At 42.4% G+C, this 13,441-nt stretch overlaps 1 protein-coding gene across 4 annotated transcripts in view; it reads left to right on the forward strand.

Annotated features, from left to right (window-relative positions):
* Nucleotides 1-288: 288 nt before the first annotated feature.
* The window catches only part of LOC133376959 (malignant fibrous histiocytoma-amplified sequence 1 homolog), a 29,036-nt gene continuing 15,883 nt past the window's right edge, over nt 289-13,441 (forward strand). For all 4 annotated transcript variants that reach the window (XM_061610001.1, XM_061610003.1, XM_061610004.1 and 1 more), the window contains exons 1-5: nt 289-356; nt 1,746-2,625; nt 4,044-4,335; nt 8,889-9,078; nt 10,885-11,075. In XM_061610001.1, coding sequence (XP_061465985.1) covers nt 338-356; nt 1,746-2,625; nt 4,044-4,335; nt 8,889-9,078; nt 10,885-11,075 — 1,572 coding nt within the window. In that variant the 5' untranslated portion in view covers nt 289-337. The remainder of the gene's footprint in view (nt 357-1,745; nt 2,626-4,043; nt 4,336-8,888; nt 9,079-10,884; nt 11,076-13,441) is intronic.

The raw sequence follows: 13,441 nt of genomic DNA on the forward strand, positions 1-13,441 counted from the left end.
CCAGCCCTGTAAGAAAGGCAGTGCCATATCTGGGGGTGTGGAGAAACATATTTTCCCCCCGAACTATTTCACGTGCATTGTATTCCGGGAAATGGCTAAAGCAACTGTAACTGTACCGAGCCTTCCGTTTTGCTTCCCACCGAGGACCCAGTTCCTTTTCATATGATGGGTTGCAAAAGGATGGTAATGTGGTGGTGTGGGATTTTGAAACTGATTGTGGGAAGAAGGTGGAGTTAAAGGCTTTTCAAAAAGCAGAGAATTGAGGAAACGAAAGCAGATGTCTGTTGCAGAAGGATACAGCTGCAGCTTGTGAAACAGGGAGCAGCGGGATAAAAAGATGGGCCAGCATGCATCTAGTGAGTACCGGTCTTTGATTCCTACTGGTTGCTGCCATTTGGCATGGAGGAGGAAACTAGTGGAAGGGCAGTGTTAGAGAGGGCCCCACTGGGGTGCTGCACCTCTCTGGAATTGTTAATAAAATTGGTTGAGTCAGAGAAATCTCCATCTTTAAAATATTAATAATGAGCCAAGGGAACTACATTCAAGCTTGGGGACAGGCTGTGTGTAGAATCAGAACTATCTCTGACTTTCTTGTTGCAGTATTGCATGACAACCAGAGAGGTAAGCTGTTTGTAAGGCTTCTCTCTTGAGCTAGAGTGGCTTGGCTCTTCAGCTGTGGGAGCTGTGGGAGCTGTGGCAGTGAAAAGATGAGAGAGAGAGAGAGAGAGAGAGAGAGAGGTAGGCCCTAACAGCATGCCCTGCTCCTGTCTTTATTCCCTTTGAATTATGTCCTTTATGTTGAACTCAATGGATCTTTCTTCCAAACAGCATGTTTAAAATTAGGCCTGACTGATATTAGATGATTTGAATTCAAGTAAGAGCTGACAGAGGGGCATGACTGAAAAGTCATAGGATGGGGTGGCATAGGACCTTAAGTGTATCACTATTCTCTTAGCACTCCCCCATCCCACCTGTAATATTGACATCATTGTCTATGGTGGTTTTCCCCCTCCCGGTGAAGGATAATACCCAGATTCCCAGCTTTCTTTTAAAAAATTACATTTCTAGCATTTGTAGAGCCTCAGCTATGAAGCAAAACAGACCAGCGCTATTCTCCACCTGATCAATGTGTAGGAAAGCAGAGAAAAATCTAGAATAAAACATCTGTTGTCTAGATTCTAGAGAAGAAGATGAGTCATAAAAACTTGTAGAACTGTTGTTATATAGCACTCGGCATAAAGTTGTCTTGGTTCATTATATTAGCAAGTGGGTATTACTGATATGCGTATTTGCTGCCAATAAATTATACATCAAATGTACCTTGTAAGTTTTTTGAACCCACTCCTAAAAATTGTGCCAACATCCCTGGCATTTATGAGCATATATAGCATCCTAGTTATCATTTAACCACCCTCTCATGCTCAGAACCAGGCAGCAAAATAGTAGTAAAAGCTTAAATCCAGATGAATGGATATGCATTACATTTCTCTGCATGAAGCAAGTCCCTCTGAAATTAGGCTTTGTCCCTAATAAGGGTGTTTTGTATTGTACTGTTGAGTTGGAGCGTTACTTTTGTGTACTTGGCATGAAGTAATTTGAGCAGCATACCTGGAAAGCTACTAACTTAGAAATGATGGTTATTTGTTGTTGCCAAGTGATTACATAGAATGTTGTTTCAGTTTGTAACACAAGTGGTCTTCTTTCTTAATGACAAATTATAACATCTCATGCCCTCTGTTCATCAGATCAAGGACAAGAAGACTACACCAATGAAGTTACTCTCTCCAGACTTAGGCTCCGAGTGGTTCCGCTTGAAGTCCTGCAAAATAGCAGCATACGGAGCTTGAATTTGGACCGAAACAAGCTGAAACATCTCACTGGGATTTCAAACCTTTGCAACCTGAAAAAGCTGATTTTGTCTAAAAATGCTATTACGGACTTCCCAGAGGAAATCAGGAACTTGGTCCATCTGGAGAAGCTGGAACTAAATCAGAACCAAATCCGGGTTATTCCAGAAGAAATCTTTTCCTGTTTGCCAAAGTTGAAACATCTCCGACTGAATAACAACCGTTTAGATAGCCTGCCCAAGGACCTGTCTGCCTGTTGTGGGAGCCTCCAGTATCTCAACCTGTCTAACAACTTGTTCCAAGCCATCCCTCTGGTGGTCTTGGAGCTTAAATGCTTGCAAGAGTTCTATGTGCATAACAATATGCTGCGCCGGCTTCCCATGAAGATGTTCCAGGAGGTGCCACTTAAAATGTTCAAGGTCAGTGGGAACCCACTGCAGGAGCCTCCCTATGAAGTCTGTGCAGGAGGCCTCAGGCAGATCATTAGCTACTTCAACCAGCTGCAAAACTGCCAAGCTGAAAAGGACAGGCGAGTCAAAACTATGTTCCTGGGAATGTCCTTAGCAGGGAAGTCCACAATTTGCAAAAGCCTGAAGCAAAGGCAAGTTATTCGAGTGTCAGAAGAAGAGCGGACTGTTGTGATCGAGATCAGTAAATTCCAGATCCAAGGCTTTTCCTTTCTTTTTTGGGACTTTGCTGGCCAATTGGAGTACTATATGACTCACCATATGTTCATAACCCCACATGCACTTGTCATCTTGGTCATTAACTTTCAGAAGTAAGTGTTACCTTGCTTACCATGTGAGCCTAGCGCATGATCCATCCAGCCAGTCCCACTGGTATCAGTGGGGTAAAATTACATATGTGTTTCACATTCCAGTTTATAAATGAATGGGAGTTAAATGTTTTGTCTTTGGCTGGATTTGTACGCTTGTGCATGATGTTAGTTTCTGGCTTACAAGAAAAGCTAATTACATTTTTTTCCTGCTAGCTTACTGTTCTCTGATGGGCATAGTATCTAAGGCTGCAATCCTGTGCACATTTACATGGAATTAAGCTCCAATAGTGGGTCTTCCTCCCAAGTTAAGCATGCACAGGATTGCACTACAGGTATCTTCTAAATCAGGGGTAGCTAACACCTATTTTGGGGGGCTGATCTGTTCCCTGAGCACATTTTTCTCCTCAAGACCCTGCTGGTTTTGGCAGCAGTGGTAAAAAGAAAAAATGATTAAGTAGTCACTGTGCTGGAGTGGGTGGAGCCCAGTGACGGATGCAAATTCCCTGTCCCTGTCGTCAGATTGAATGGATCAGCTGGGGTGGGGTGTCTCTTTGTGTGGGTGTGCATGCCACTCTCACTGCTGGTGTGCAGCGCCGAGGGTTGGCCAATGGTAAATACAGCCCTCTGGCCCAAAAGAGGGTAGCCACCCCTGATCAAAATCGAATATATCACCAGACTACAGCTTTCATTAATAGATGGTATTCTGATGCATAACTCAGGCTCCAAAATGTGCCAAAGGTGCTTTGCCAGAAAAATGCAGAGTGAGAGAGACCTCTTTGTGTTGCCGACCCTATGGGTCTGGTGCTTGTGGCAATGAGAGGTCATACACCAATCTCAACTTTTTAGTGGTGAACTGAATTCAGCTCTCAGTGAGAAATCTAACCAAACCAGGAGGACAATCAGGTACACTACTCATCATTGCATCCTTTCAAAGTAAAATAAAAATAAAAATGCATCTGAGCATGTGCAGAGTGCCCATCCATCATTCACTGGGTGAAACCATAATTCTTCTCCTTATGCTTTGCCACCATCAATCACGTCATATTACTTTTATTGATAATCACTATTATATATATATATATAATTTGCCCTATTTGCAAACTAGGAATAGTAGAATTTCCCCACTGCAGAGGTCACATCTTTGTGAACTACTGGTGTTAGGAAAGGGAGGATTAGTTGGCCATCCAGAGTACTTAGACTAGCCTTTCCTAACCTTTGGGTCCCCAGATGTTGTTGGTCCACAATTCCCATCAGCCCCAGCCAAGCATGGCAAATGGTCAAGAATTATGGGAATTGTAGTCCAGCAACATCTGGGGACCCAAAGGTTGAGAGAGGCTGCTCTAGACAAATTTGCTTATTCACCTAGAGCTAGGGCAGCTGGTTGAGTTTCTGAGTGACGTGGAGCTTCTCTTTTTCAGGTATCAGCTTAGCAATGATTCCTTCAAGGAGCTTGTTGGATTTTGGATTAACAACCTCATTATGCGAGTGCCCAACTCTGTGGTCCTTCCTGTTGGAACTCACATAGATGTCTGCTGTGAGCAGGAGGTTCAAGAAAAGAAAAAGGATATAATGAGCAAGATCCGGGACATGCTGGAGGAGAGAAAGACCACCTTAGCCCACCTCATTGCCAATCTGGAGGCTAATGAAGAATCGGAGTTCTATGTGGACCAGTGGAATAGGTTGAAAGAAATGGAGAATTGCAGCCTTACGGTGAGGAAAATGTAATGTATTTTGGATAGGGTTGCCAGGTCTCTGGTTTTTGCCTGGAGACTCCAGCTTCTGGGGGGGTCCTCTCTGGGTCTCTGGGTGAGTCACCCCAATCTCAGGACTCTTAGCTTTCATTTTTTAAACAAATAAGTTTCTAGGTGGTCTGGTACAAGAGATATACACCAAAATGTCAGCTGTCCCCCCCAAAAAACTTCTGTTAGTACCAACTGCTCAACCCCCCCACCCTTTCAGGTTTTTAGCCAGTAAGTGAAGTCAGGGTTTTGATTAACAAGGGACTTGTTGACCTCCAGGCAATAGCTAAATCCCTTTGTAAGTTCTAAAAACAGTTTCCTTTTACTGCTTGTTGGCACATCAGGAATTCAGTAAATGTTTAGCTTTCAGCAGTATCAAGAGTACTTTCTCTGTGCAGGAGATCTGAATACATTGGGACTTGCTTCTGATTAAACATGGATAGGATTACAAAACAGCTTATAGTGGCATGATTCTGAATTTTGGGATGGGTAAGTGAAGTTCCTTATTACTGAATTGCAGTCCTGTGCACTCTTCCCCTTTTGAGTAAGCCCCAATGGAACTTGCTTCTGAGTAAACATGCATAGGATTGCATTATAAATATCTTTACATATTGTGTAAATAATAAACATCTTAGACATTCTTCCTTACATAAATATTTCTTCATACTATGTCTCAATATGTCTCTGATTTCACACTATGGTTGAATGTTATTGTTTCCTCTACATTTTAAGTGTGCCCTTCTTCCTTGGGGTGGTCATGGTCCCCCTCTGTTGTTTTCACTCTGAGGGGCAGTTTAGGCTGAGAGATGGTAAGTAGCCCATGGTCACTCAGTAAACTTTATAGCTCATTTCATTAAAAAAAAAATTAAAATCATCTGTATGTAGGCACAGTTCATGAAGTAATACAGATCCACACAGTACATTTACAGCACATCCAACTCACATTTAAAGTTCGTGACTTCCCCCGAAGAATCAAGGGAAGTGTAGTTTCCCCCTCACATTTATAGTTCCCACCGCCCTTAACAAACTACAGTTCCCATGATTCTGTGGTGGGATTCAAGTGCTTCAAATGTATGTTGAATGTGCTTCAAATGCATGGTGTGGATCTGTCCCTGTGCATTCATTAGTGAACTGAAAAGAACAATTTTAAAAGATTTTTTTAAATGGGGAAGGGCTGTAGCTCTACGTGTTTTGCTTGCAAAGATCCAAAATTCAATGTGGAAAAGACTATTCCCTGGAATCCCGGAGAGCCAATGCCAGTCCATGTTATTAGTACTGAGCTAGGTAGTACCAAATGGCCTGAGTTGGTATAAGGCAGATTCCTTTGTTCCTAAAAGAGGAAAGAGACCCAAGCGCCACAGTGGCTCTGAAATTTATTTATGTATTTTACTGGGAATATTGATATACAGTTTTATTGTAAAAAACCTCAATAAAAAGTTTACAGAAGGAATTAAAACAATACAATTATTGGCCAAAACAGTTAAAAACAGGTATTTAAAACATTCAAAATAATAAAACCAACAATGAATTAAAAATAGATTAAAAATATACTAGCTTCTACATGACCGTGTAGACTTTCCTAACAAAAAATGTTTTTAGCAGGTGTCAGAAAGAGTACAATGAAGGTGCCTGCCTAATGTCAGTAGGCAGGGAGTTCCAAAGCATAGGTGCTGCCACACTAAAGCATTGATTTCTTACCAGAGCTGAACAAGTACTATGTGGCACCTTGGAACGTGGCAACATGGAAAGTGCACCTTGAACTTTGCTTGGCAGCAAATTGGCAACCAGTGCAGATTTCAGAGCAGAGGTATCATGTACTGATAGGACAGCCTTTTTCAACCAGTGTGCCTCCCGATGTTGTTGGACCACAGCTCCCATCAGCCTCAGCCAGCATTGCCAATGGTCAGGAAAGATGGGAGTTGTGGTCCAACAACATCTGGAGGCACACTGGTTGGGAAAGGCTGTGATAGGGTCTCACTCATGTTAGCAACCCTGCTGCCCATTCTGCTCTAACTGCAGCCCCCGCCTCAGGTTGTGCTGCATGGGGAATTCTGTGACCTTGGCTGACTGGCTGCCAAGTTTTTTTAGTTTTGGCTTTTGGTTAGAAACCCTGACTGGTTGTGGGATGCGGAGTTTTCTGCCTTACTTGTAGGAATATTCTTTTGGTTGGTATGGTATTGCATTTAGGAAATCATCACAGTCTTGGTTTTCTTTTTCTATTCGTATTTCATTTACCTCTGACCTCACTTCCTTACATCCATAGAAGCAACAACAGCGGTTCCATGCTCAACCCCCTGATGAGGCACCTTGTTTGCACGATGGTTTGTTTCTTGCCCAATAGTGGTAAAAGAGAATTCACATACTGGGAAGTGTGGCTTCAATTGCTGTTGTTCCCAATCTACTGCCTCTGAAGGTAGACCAAACCATGTTTGTTTTCTCTCGATCAGTTATTACTCACTGGAATTGTGTTGGTTGTCAAAGTGAGTTTATAGCAGCCCAAAGCAGAAAAAGGGTAGAGAATCTTCTTAACTCTTACTCATTTCTCAAACATCTCTCTGCAGTGAAGAGTCAAGTCTATAAAGAAGTTTGGAGCAGGCAGGGCATTCCAGGCAGGGGGTTGCCAACCCTGCTTTGATATTGATATCACTGCAGATAATCCATAGTCAAGCCTTACCAACAGCACAATCCTAACAATATCTACTCAGAAGTAAGTCCTGCTGAGTTCTATGGGACTTAGTCCCTTAGTAAGTGTGTTTAGAATTGCAGCCTTAGGGACATCCATCTTTCCTCCTGAGTGCTCCCATCTAACATCTCCACAAGATTAGGCTCCCTTCTTCCTACAATGGCCTTCTGGTGACTGGCCTGGCCTGAGGGCACTTAAACCCTTCTTGCCAGAATCAAGTAGGCTAGATTAAATGTTCCCTACCCAGGCTCCCTAAGCAGGTGAGAAGGAATGATCCCATCACTTCAGCTGGACCCGGGATCACCCACATTTAGTTAAGATTACTATCTTAATTCCCAATCAGATTTTTTTTGTTTGAATGGTATGCTCCAAGCAACTGTGGTTGATGCTTAATGTATCATGCTTAATGACATCAATAGAGCTCTGCCCCTGTGATATCTCTAAGACCCCACCCATGACATCATTACCCCTGAAATCTCAGGTTTTGGGATACTTCTGACCTGGCAACCCTAATTTTGAGTATGTAAAATGTCCTACAATAGGTCTGGGGAACTTGTGGCCCTCCAGGTCTTGTTGGACTACAACTCCCATCAACCCTGGGTATGATGGCTGTGGCTTGATGGGAGTTCATTAATTTCACTGATTTAATTAGAATAGTCCCAAGTTCTATGAGATAGAAGAAAACCCTCTTTCTCTCTCTCCACACCTTACATAACCCTTTGCCTGCCATGCCCATCCCATTCCCTTCTCAAATGTAGGCCTCCAGAATAACAAGATGCCAGTCTGTCAAAGATTGCCCCTTGGGTCCTTTGATCTCAGCAACCCAAGGGGGGTCTTTGCTTCCCAGGCCCCTGCTTCCCAGGCAAACTCTCACCTTCCCAGGGCCAAGTTACACCCAGTGCCAACCCTGGGAGAAGGTAGGCTGCCATCATCCCTTTTAACTAGTTTTCCACTCTGAGTAAGGGGAAACTCAGAGCACTAATTTAAATCCTAGAGCAGACCGAGTGTTAAACTCTTTGCTCTGGAACATTAACCTAAATTAACCATCAGTAGTCAGTAGCTTCGTGGTCAAGAACTGGATTTAGAGTCATTAACTCCAGGTAATACACACCAAATAGAGAAGGTAGTTTATTTAAAAAGAAAGACAGATACATGTAGAAAAGAGAGCACCATTACTTTCCTTTAAAGCCAATTACCCCACAACTGGGCTGAGCAAGAGATACATTTACATAACACTGTGAGAGATTCAAACAGACAAATAAAATAACAAAGCTTACCTATCCTAGCTAATACTCACTTCGTAATCTGATAGCCTGGTTCCCGAAGGCTTTTACTGAAATCCATAGACAAATTGAGATAGATGAAATGGGGGAACAAGCAACTGAAGAATCACTCTTCATTTTGGGGGGTTTAGCTGGCAACAGGGAGGGGGCCAATTAACCTCCTAGGCTCTACTTCCATGATCACCTTCTTTGAAGATAAGGAGGGCTAGACAGTTCACACCAAGCGGTCGCTGATCTGCAATACCCAAACTCCTGACTTTGATCAGAGGAAGCAGACAAGAGATAACAGATAAGACTCAGCTGCATCTTCTTGACATTAGCAATTTGCAGTTGTCTGGCACTAAAACACTTGGGTCCCGTCCCCCCCGCACAGAGTATCCTGGAGGTCTTTGCAACAAAGCCCCCCAGAATTTCCTCTGGTTGAGCCATTTTAGCTTGACCAAACTTAGCTATTCTTGACAAAGTCTTTAGTAGTTTGCATCTTCTGCTTGCTTGTAAACTCTTTGAAGTGGGTTGTGTTTATTTTTTTTTGTGAGACGTGTGTATTTTCTGCTCCAGATTTTAGACCTTGTTCCTGTCAATTGCATGGATTACCAGGACATCAAAGCACTTGAAGGCACAATTCTTGAGCATGTCCAGAATGAAGAAGTATTCCCTAATGTCATCCAAGTGCTTCCTCCGATCTACAAGCAAGTAGAAGCTGCAATTGTGAATATTGTGCAAACAAATGAAGAGTTAGCAGAACATGGCAAGTAAATGTTATCAGTGGGCATTTTGTAGCTCCTCTCTTCCCCATTCCCCTTTTAAACAGCAGGAACCTGGTCCTTGAATAGGTTAAGGAATGAGGCAGAACAGAATCTTTCTGAACATTTGGGAAGGACCATAGCTCAGTGGTACGGCATCTAGGTCCCAGGTTCAATCCCCAGTAGCGTCTCCAGGTAGGTCTAAAATTTTGGACAGCTGCTGCCAGTCAGTGTAGATGATACTAAGCTAGATGGACCAGTGATCTGACTTGGTACACAGCATCTTCCTATGTCCCTATGTGTAAGCAGCCTTTCCCAACCTTTGGGTCCCCAGATGTTGTTGAACTACAATTTGCACCATTCCTGAAAATTGGCCATGCTAGTTGCAGTTGATGGGAGTTGTAGTCCAACAATATCTGGGGATGCAAAGGTTGGGAAAGGCTGGTGGGGAGTGTATTTCACAGAACTTGCAATAACCACATCCAACTCATGAACAGGGGGTGGCCTCTAAATTGCTTAAGGAGAACTGAAGTCAATTTGAATCCCAGTCTTGGGTTTTAGAAGCAGCTGTGGCAATAATGGGCAGGTTGATCTTCCCATTCTGGCTTCTCTTCTGTGTTCACGTTTGCTTAGATGTATAGCCTATTCATCCTGAAAATTAGGGCAGGCACCCATTTAAAAATCATAAAAATTCAATGAAAATATAAAAATCCAATGGAAGCAGGATAACATTTGGACCAATAATAAAACATTTTAAATAAAGTAAAACAAAAATTTCACTGGCTAGGCTTAAGTTGTTAGAAAGTCAGGGTGGGAAGGATCCCTTTCAGAAGTGTTGCTCAGTAATTTAAAAGACTTGGCAGCACAGGCACATGGCACAAATTTGCATCAACTTTGTATATGCTGTTTTATAAAAGCAAATTTAGGTTGATTTTCTGGGAGGTGGAGTGGGGAACAAACTGGTTCTTGCTGTCAGGGCTTACTTTGAGTTATGTGATAGTTAATACCACTTACATTGTGTTCTATAAATATCCAGAGGTAGGGAGAAAAGGGGAAGTGTCAGAGAATGTTGATAGCCCCTGATCCCTTTTAATGTAGTTTCTATTGTGAGGAGACCACCCCCATTTCAGGAACCTACAACATAAGTAGGTGTGTTGTGCAATAGATTAAATCTGTAAGCCCACTCCTCTCACTTACCTATTGTTCCAAAATATCACAGAGACATTATTACTGGGGAACTATCCCACACTGCCCCCCAAAGGCAGAAAACCTCAATTGCAGCAAGGCTGCAGAGACAGAACCTTATCCCAAATGTTCAGATTTTGAACTGGGAAATGAACAGATTTTGCCTGTCTTTTTGGACCAGAGGACACATTTCAAATGTTGAGAGAATGCTGGAAGCATTAAACCATGGGAGCATTATCACATTCTACAATCAAATTCTGGAGACTAAAGTAGTTTTTAACCTGCTGGAGGGAGCCAACTTAATTTAGGATGTGATTATCAATTAGCATTCTAAAGGAGTGTTCTTCAACCTTGGGTCCCCAGATTGACTACAACTCCTATCATCCCTGACCATTGACCATGCTGTCTAGGGATGATGGGAGTTGTAGTCCAACATCTGGGTCCCAAGGTTGAAGAACAATGCTCTAAAGCATTTCAGTCACTCACAGTACAGATAGCCTGATTCCAAGCATGCTTATTCAGAAGTAAATCACATTGTGTTTGGGAGAGCTTGCTTCTTAGAAGGTATGCCTAAATTGAATCTCTTGCAGTCACTATCAACAAGTCTTGTTCTAATGATCCTTTAGGTATTATGGATCTCCGTCTCTTACATAGTGAGCTTTCCTGCCAGTATCACCTAACTGACCTAGATGGAGAACTTCTACAGGACATCCTGAGATTCCTTCACCGCATAGGACTAATTGTGTGGTATGAAGAGGTCAAGCAGCTGGAGAGCACCGTGTTTCTACGTCCAGCCTTTCTCATCGACATATTCAAAGTGAGTCCCCAGGTGCCCTTGGCTGCTGTGGAGATACTGCTTCTCTGTAATTAGCTTAGAAGGGGAATGAAAATTGAGGTAATACACCAGTGTGTAACGTGTATTTATTATATTTATTGTTGTGCATCACCCCAATCTCTGAATGATGTGAGACTTCCAGGGGTTCTTGTGCTTACCCAGGGTTTGGTTTCCATAGAAAGAAGGTCAGCTGAGACTATGGTGTCTTATAGGATATATGGTTTTTATTTACACATGTTTGCAACCTGAGCTTAAGATGGAGGGTTCATAGCATTAGCAGTCCAATAGATCTTGCTTTCCATCAGGCTTGTAGGGAGGTACCCCAAAGCCATGGTGCAGAAAGCAAGCCTCTCTGTGTCTCCTTAGTTCCTCACTTCTCCAGACTAGACTAAAAACACAAGCCTCTCTGTGGATCCAGGATGGGGGAAGCCTCCAGCCAGGTGATGGGGGGAGGAAGGCATCTCCCCTGAAAGAATTCTAAATGGCCCACATTACCTCTCTGGCAGATTCTTACACTTGTAAATGGGAGCACTTGATAGACCCATTAGCCACTCAATTAGATCAACAAAGGAAACTAGTCTGACCAGTGGAGCAGGTTTCTTATTTTGCAGGTTGTCTCTCTTACAGGCACACAATTATACACTAGAAACGGTCTCACAGATATCATCCAACCCACCCCACAATCTTATAACGTTATTAATCATCCCATAACAGGAAGCTCTCTGGATAATAAGCAGAAAACATACTTTTAAGAACTAAGGCTCAGCTGAAGGTTGCCAGCTATTTTAAGAACAGAGGTTCTGTGCCTTTTAATTATATACTGATCTTGTACTAGTTCACCAATGTCCTTCCCTATGGCCAATATTGTGCTAGAATGTTTACTCACAATCGAATCCCATTCAGCAAAGGTTCCCAACAATGTTAATCAAAAGTTTCCTCCTTGTAGGTTCAGTTTGCTTGCTTGCTTCCTGTCGAGCACTGGCTGGGAATCTGTGATGAATAGCCTCTTACTTGCTTTTTGTATAGCTTCTTAATAGCTCCTGTGTCAGTTCCGTTCCCGTTGTTGTTGTTAATATTAATATTATTGATTATGATGATAACAATAGCAGCAGAACAGTGCTACTTCAGTTTATTCAGTTTGAGTGTAAGCTACTTTTTGCTCAAAATATTTGCCTTGCCCTACAAATGTAATACTCTTATCTAAGAAAGACATACTTTTTTTGTGGTTCTATGAAGTCCTCATTTCAGCTTTTCTCTGTTCTTGCTGCTAACTGGACCTACTTTGAACCTGATTTAGGGAATTTGGAGTGTGACTTCAGTGCTTCTGATCCCTTGGGTTCCAAAGGCAGGGGTGTCCTCCGGGTCTGCAGTGCTGGCTTCCTGAGCTGAGCACACAGTTGACTCATGGGAAAAAGATATATGCTTTCCCCCAGGACCTTTAGGCTGTCAAAGTTCAAAGTTTATTACTGTACAATCATAGATCCACATACATACAAAAGAATAATTTAAAATCACAAGGAATCTAAAGTAATTTCCTCAATGGGGCCAGGGGATACTACTTGGGTTTTTCGAATAGATTGGGCTACATATAGGAATTTTGCTACTTGTACAGGCTGTCCTGGTTGTGTTCTAAATTAACACAATGATGAGATTACTGTCTGAATGAAACCTCTGTTTGTTTGCTTTTTGGAAAGATGTTATGAACAGATTATGAAGGGATAGCAAGGAACATTTCCCTTACCTACTCTCTTGTTTGTAGCACTGCATCAGTGGAATCGCTGAATTATAAAGGCCAAAGCTACTACAACATAGAATTTCAAAACAGGATGGCAAATTATGTTGCAGAATGGACAAGCCAAGCATGTGCCCTAACTCAGCGATGCATTATCAGCTACAGAGAGAGATCAGTTTTTGAGGTCCCTTTTCCCTCCTGAATCTTTGCTGGAAACCATGTTGCCTTCACTGACTTGAATAGCTGAGGCATGTGCTAAAAGTCAGTAGAGTGCTCTAGGGCATTGTTCTTCAACCTTGGGTCCCCAGATGTTGATGAACATGTTGTTGTTATGTGCCTTCAAGTTGATCACGACCCATGGCGATCCTATGAATCAGCAACCTCCAAAAGCATCTGTCATGAACCACCCCGTTCAGATCCTGCAAGCTCAGATCTGTGGCTTCCTTTATGGAATCAATCCATCTCTTGTTTGGCCTTCCTTTTTTTCTACTCGTCTCTGTTTTTCCCTGCATTACTGTCCATACATACATACATACATACATACATGCATTTATTTATTTATTTATTTATTTATAAATAAATAAATAAATATCCCACCCTTCCTCCCAGTAGGAGC

Source organism: Rhineura floridana, chromosome 2, assembly GCF_030035675.1.
Source record: "Rhineura floridana isolate rRhiFlo1 chromosome 2, rRhiFlo1.hap2, whole genome shotgun sequence".
Taxonomy (NCBI): Eukaryota; Metazoa; Chordata; class Lepidosauria; order Squamata; family Rhineuridae; genus Rhineura; species Rhineura floridana.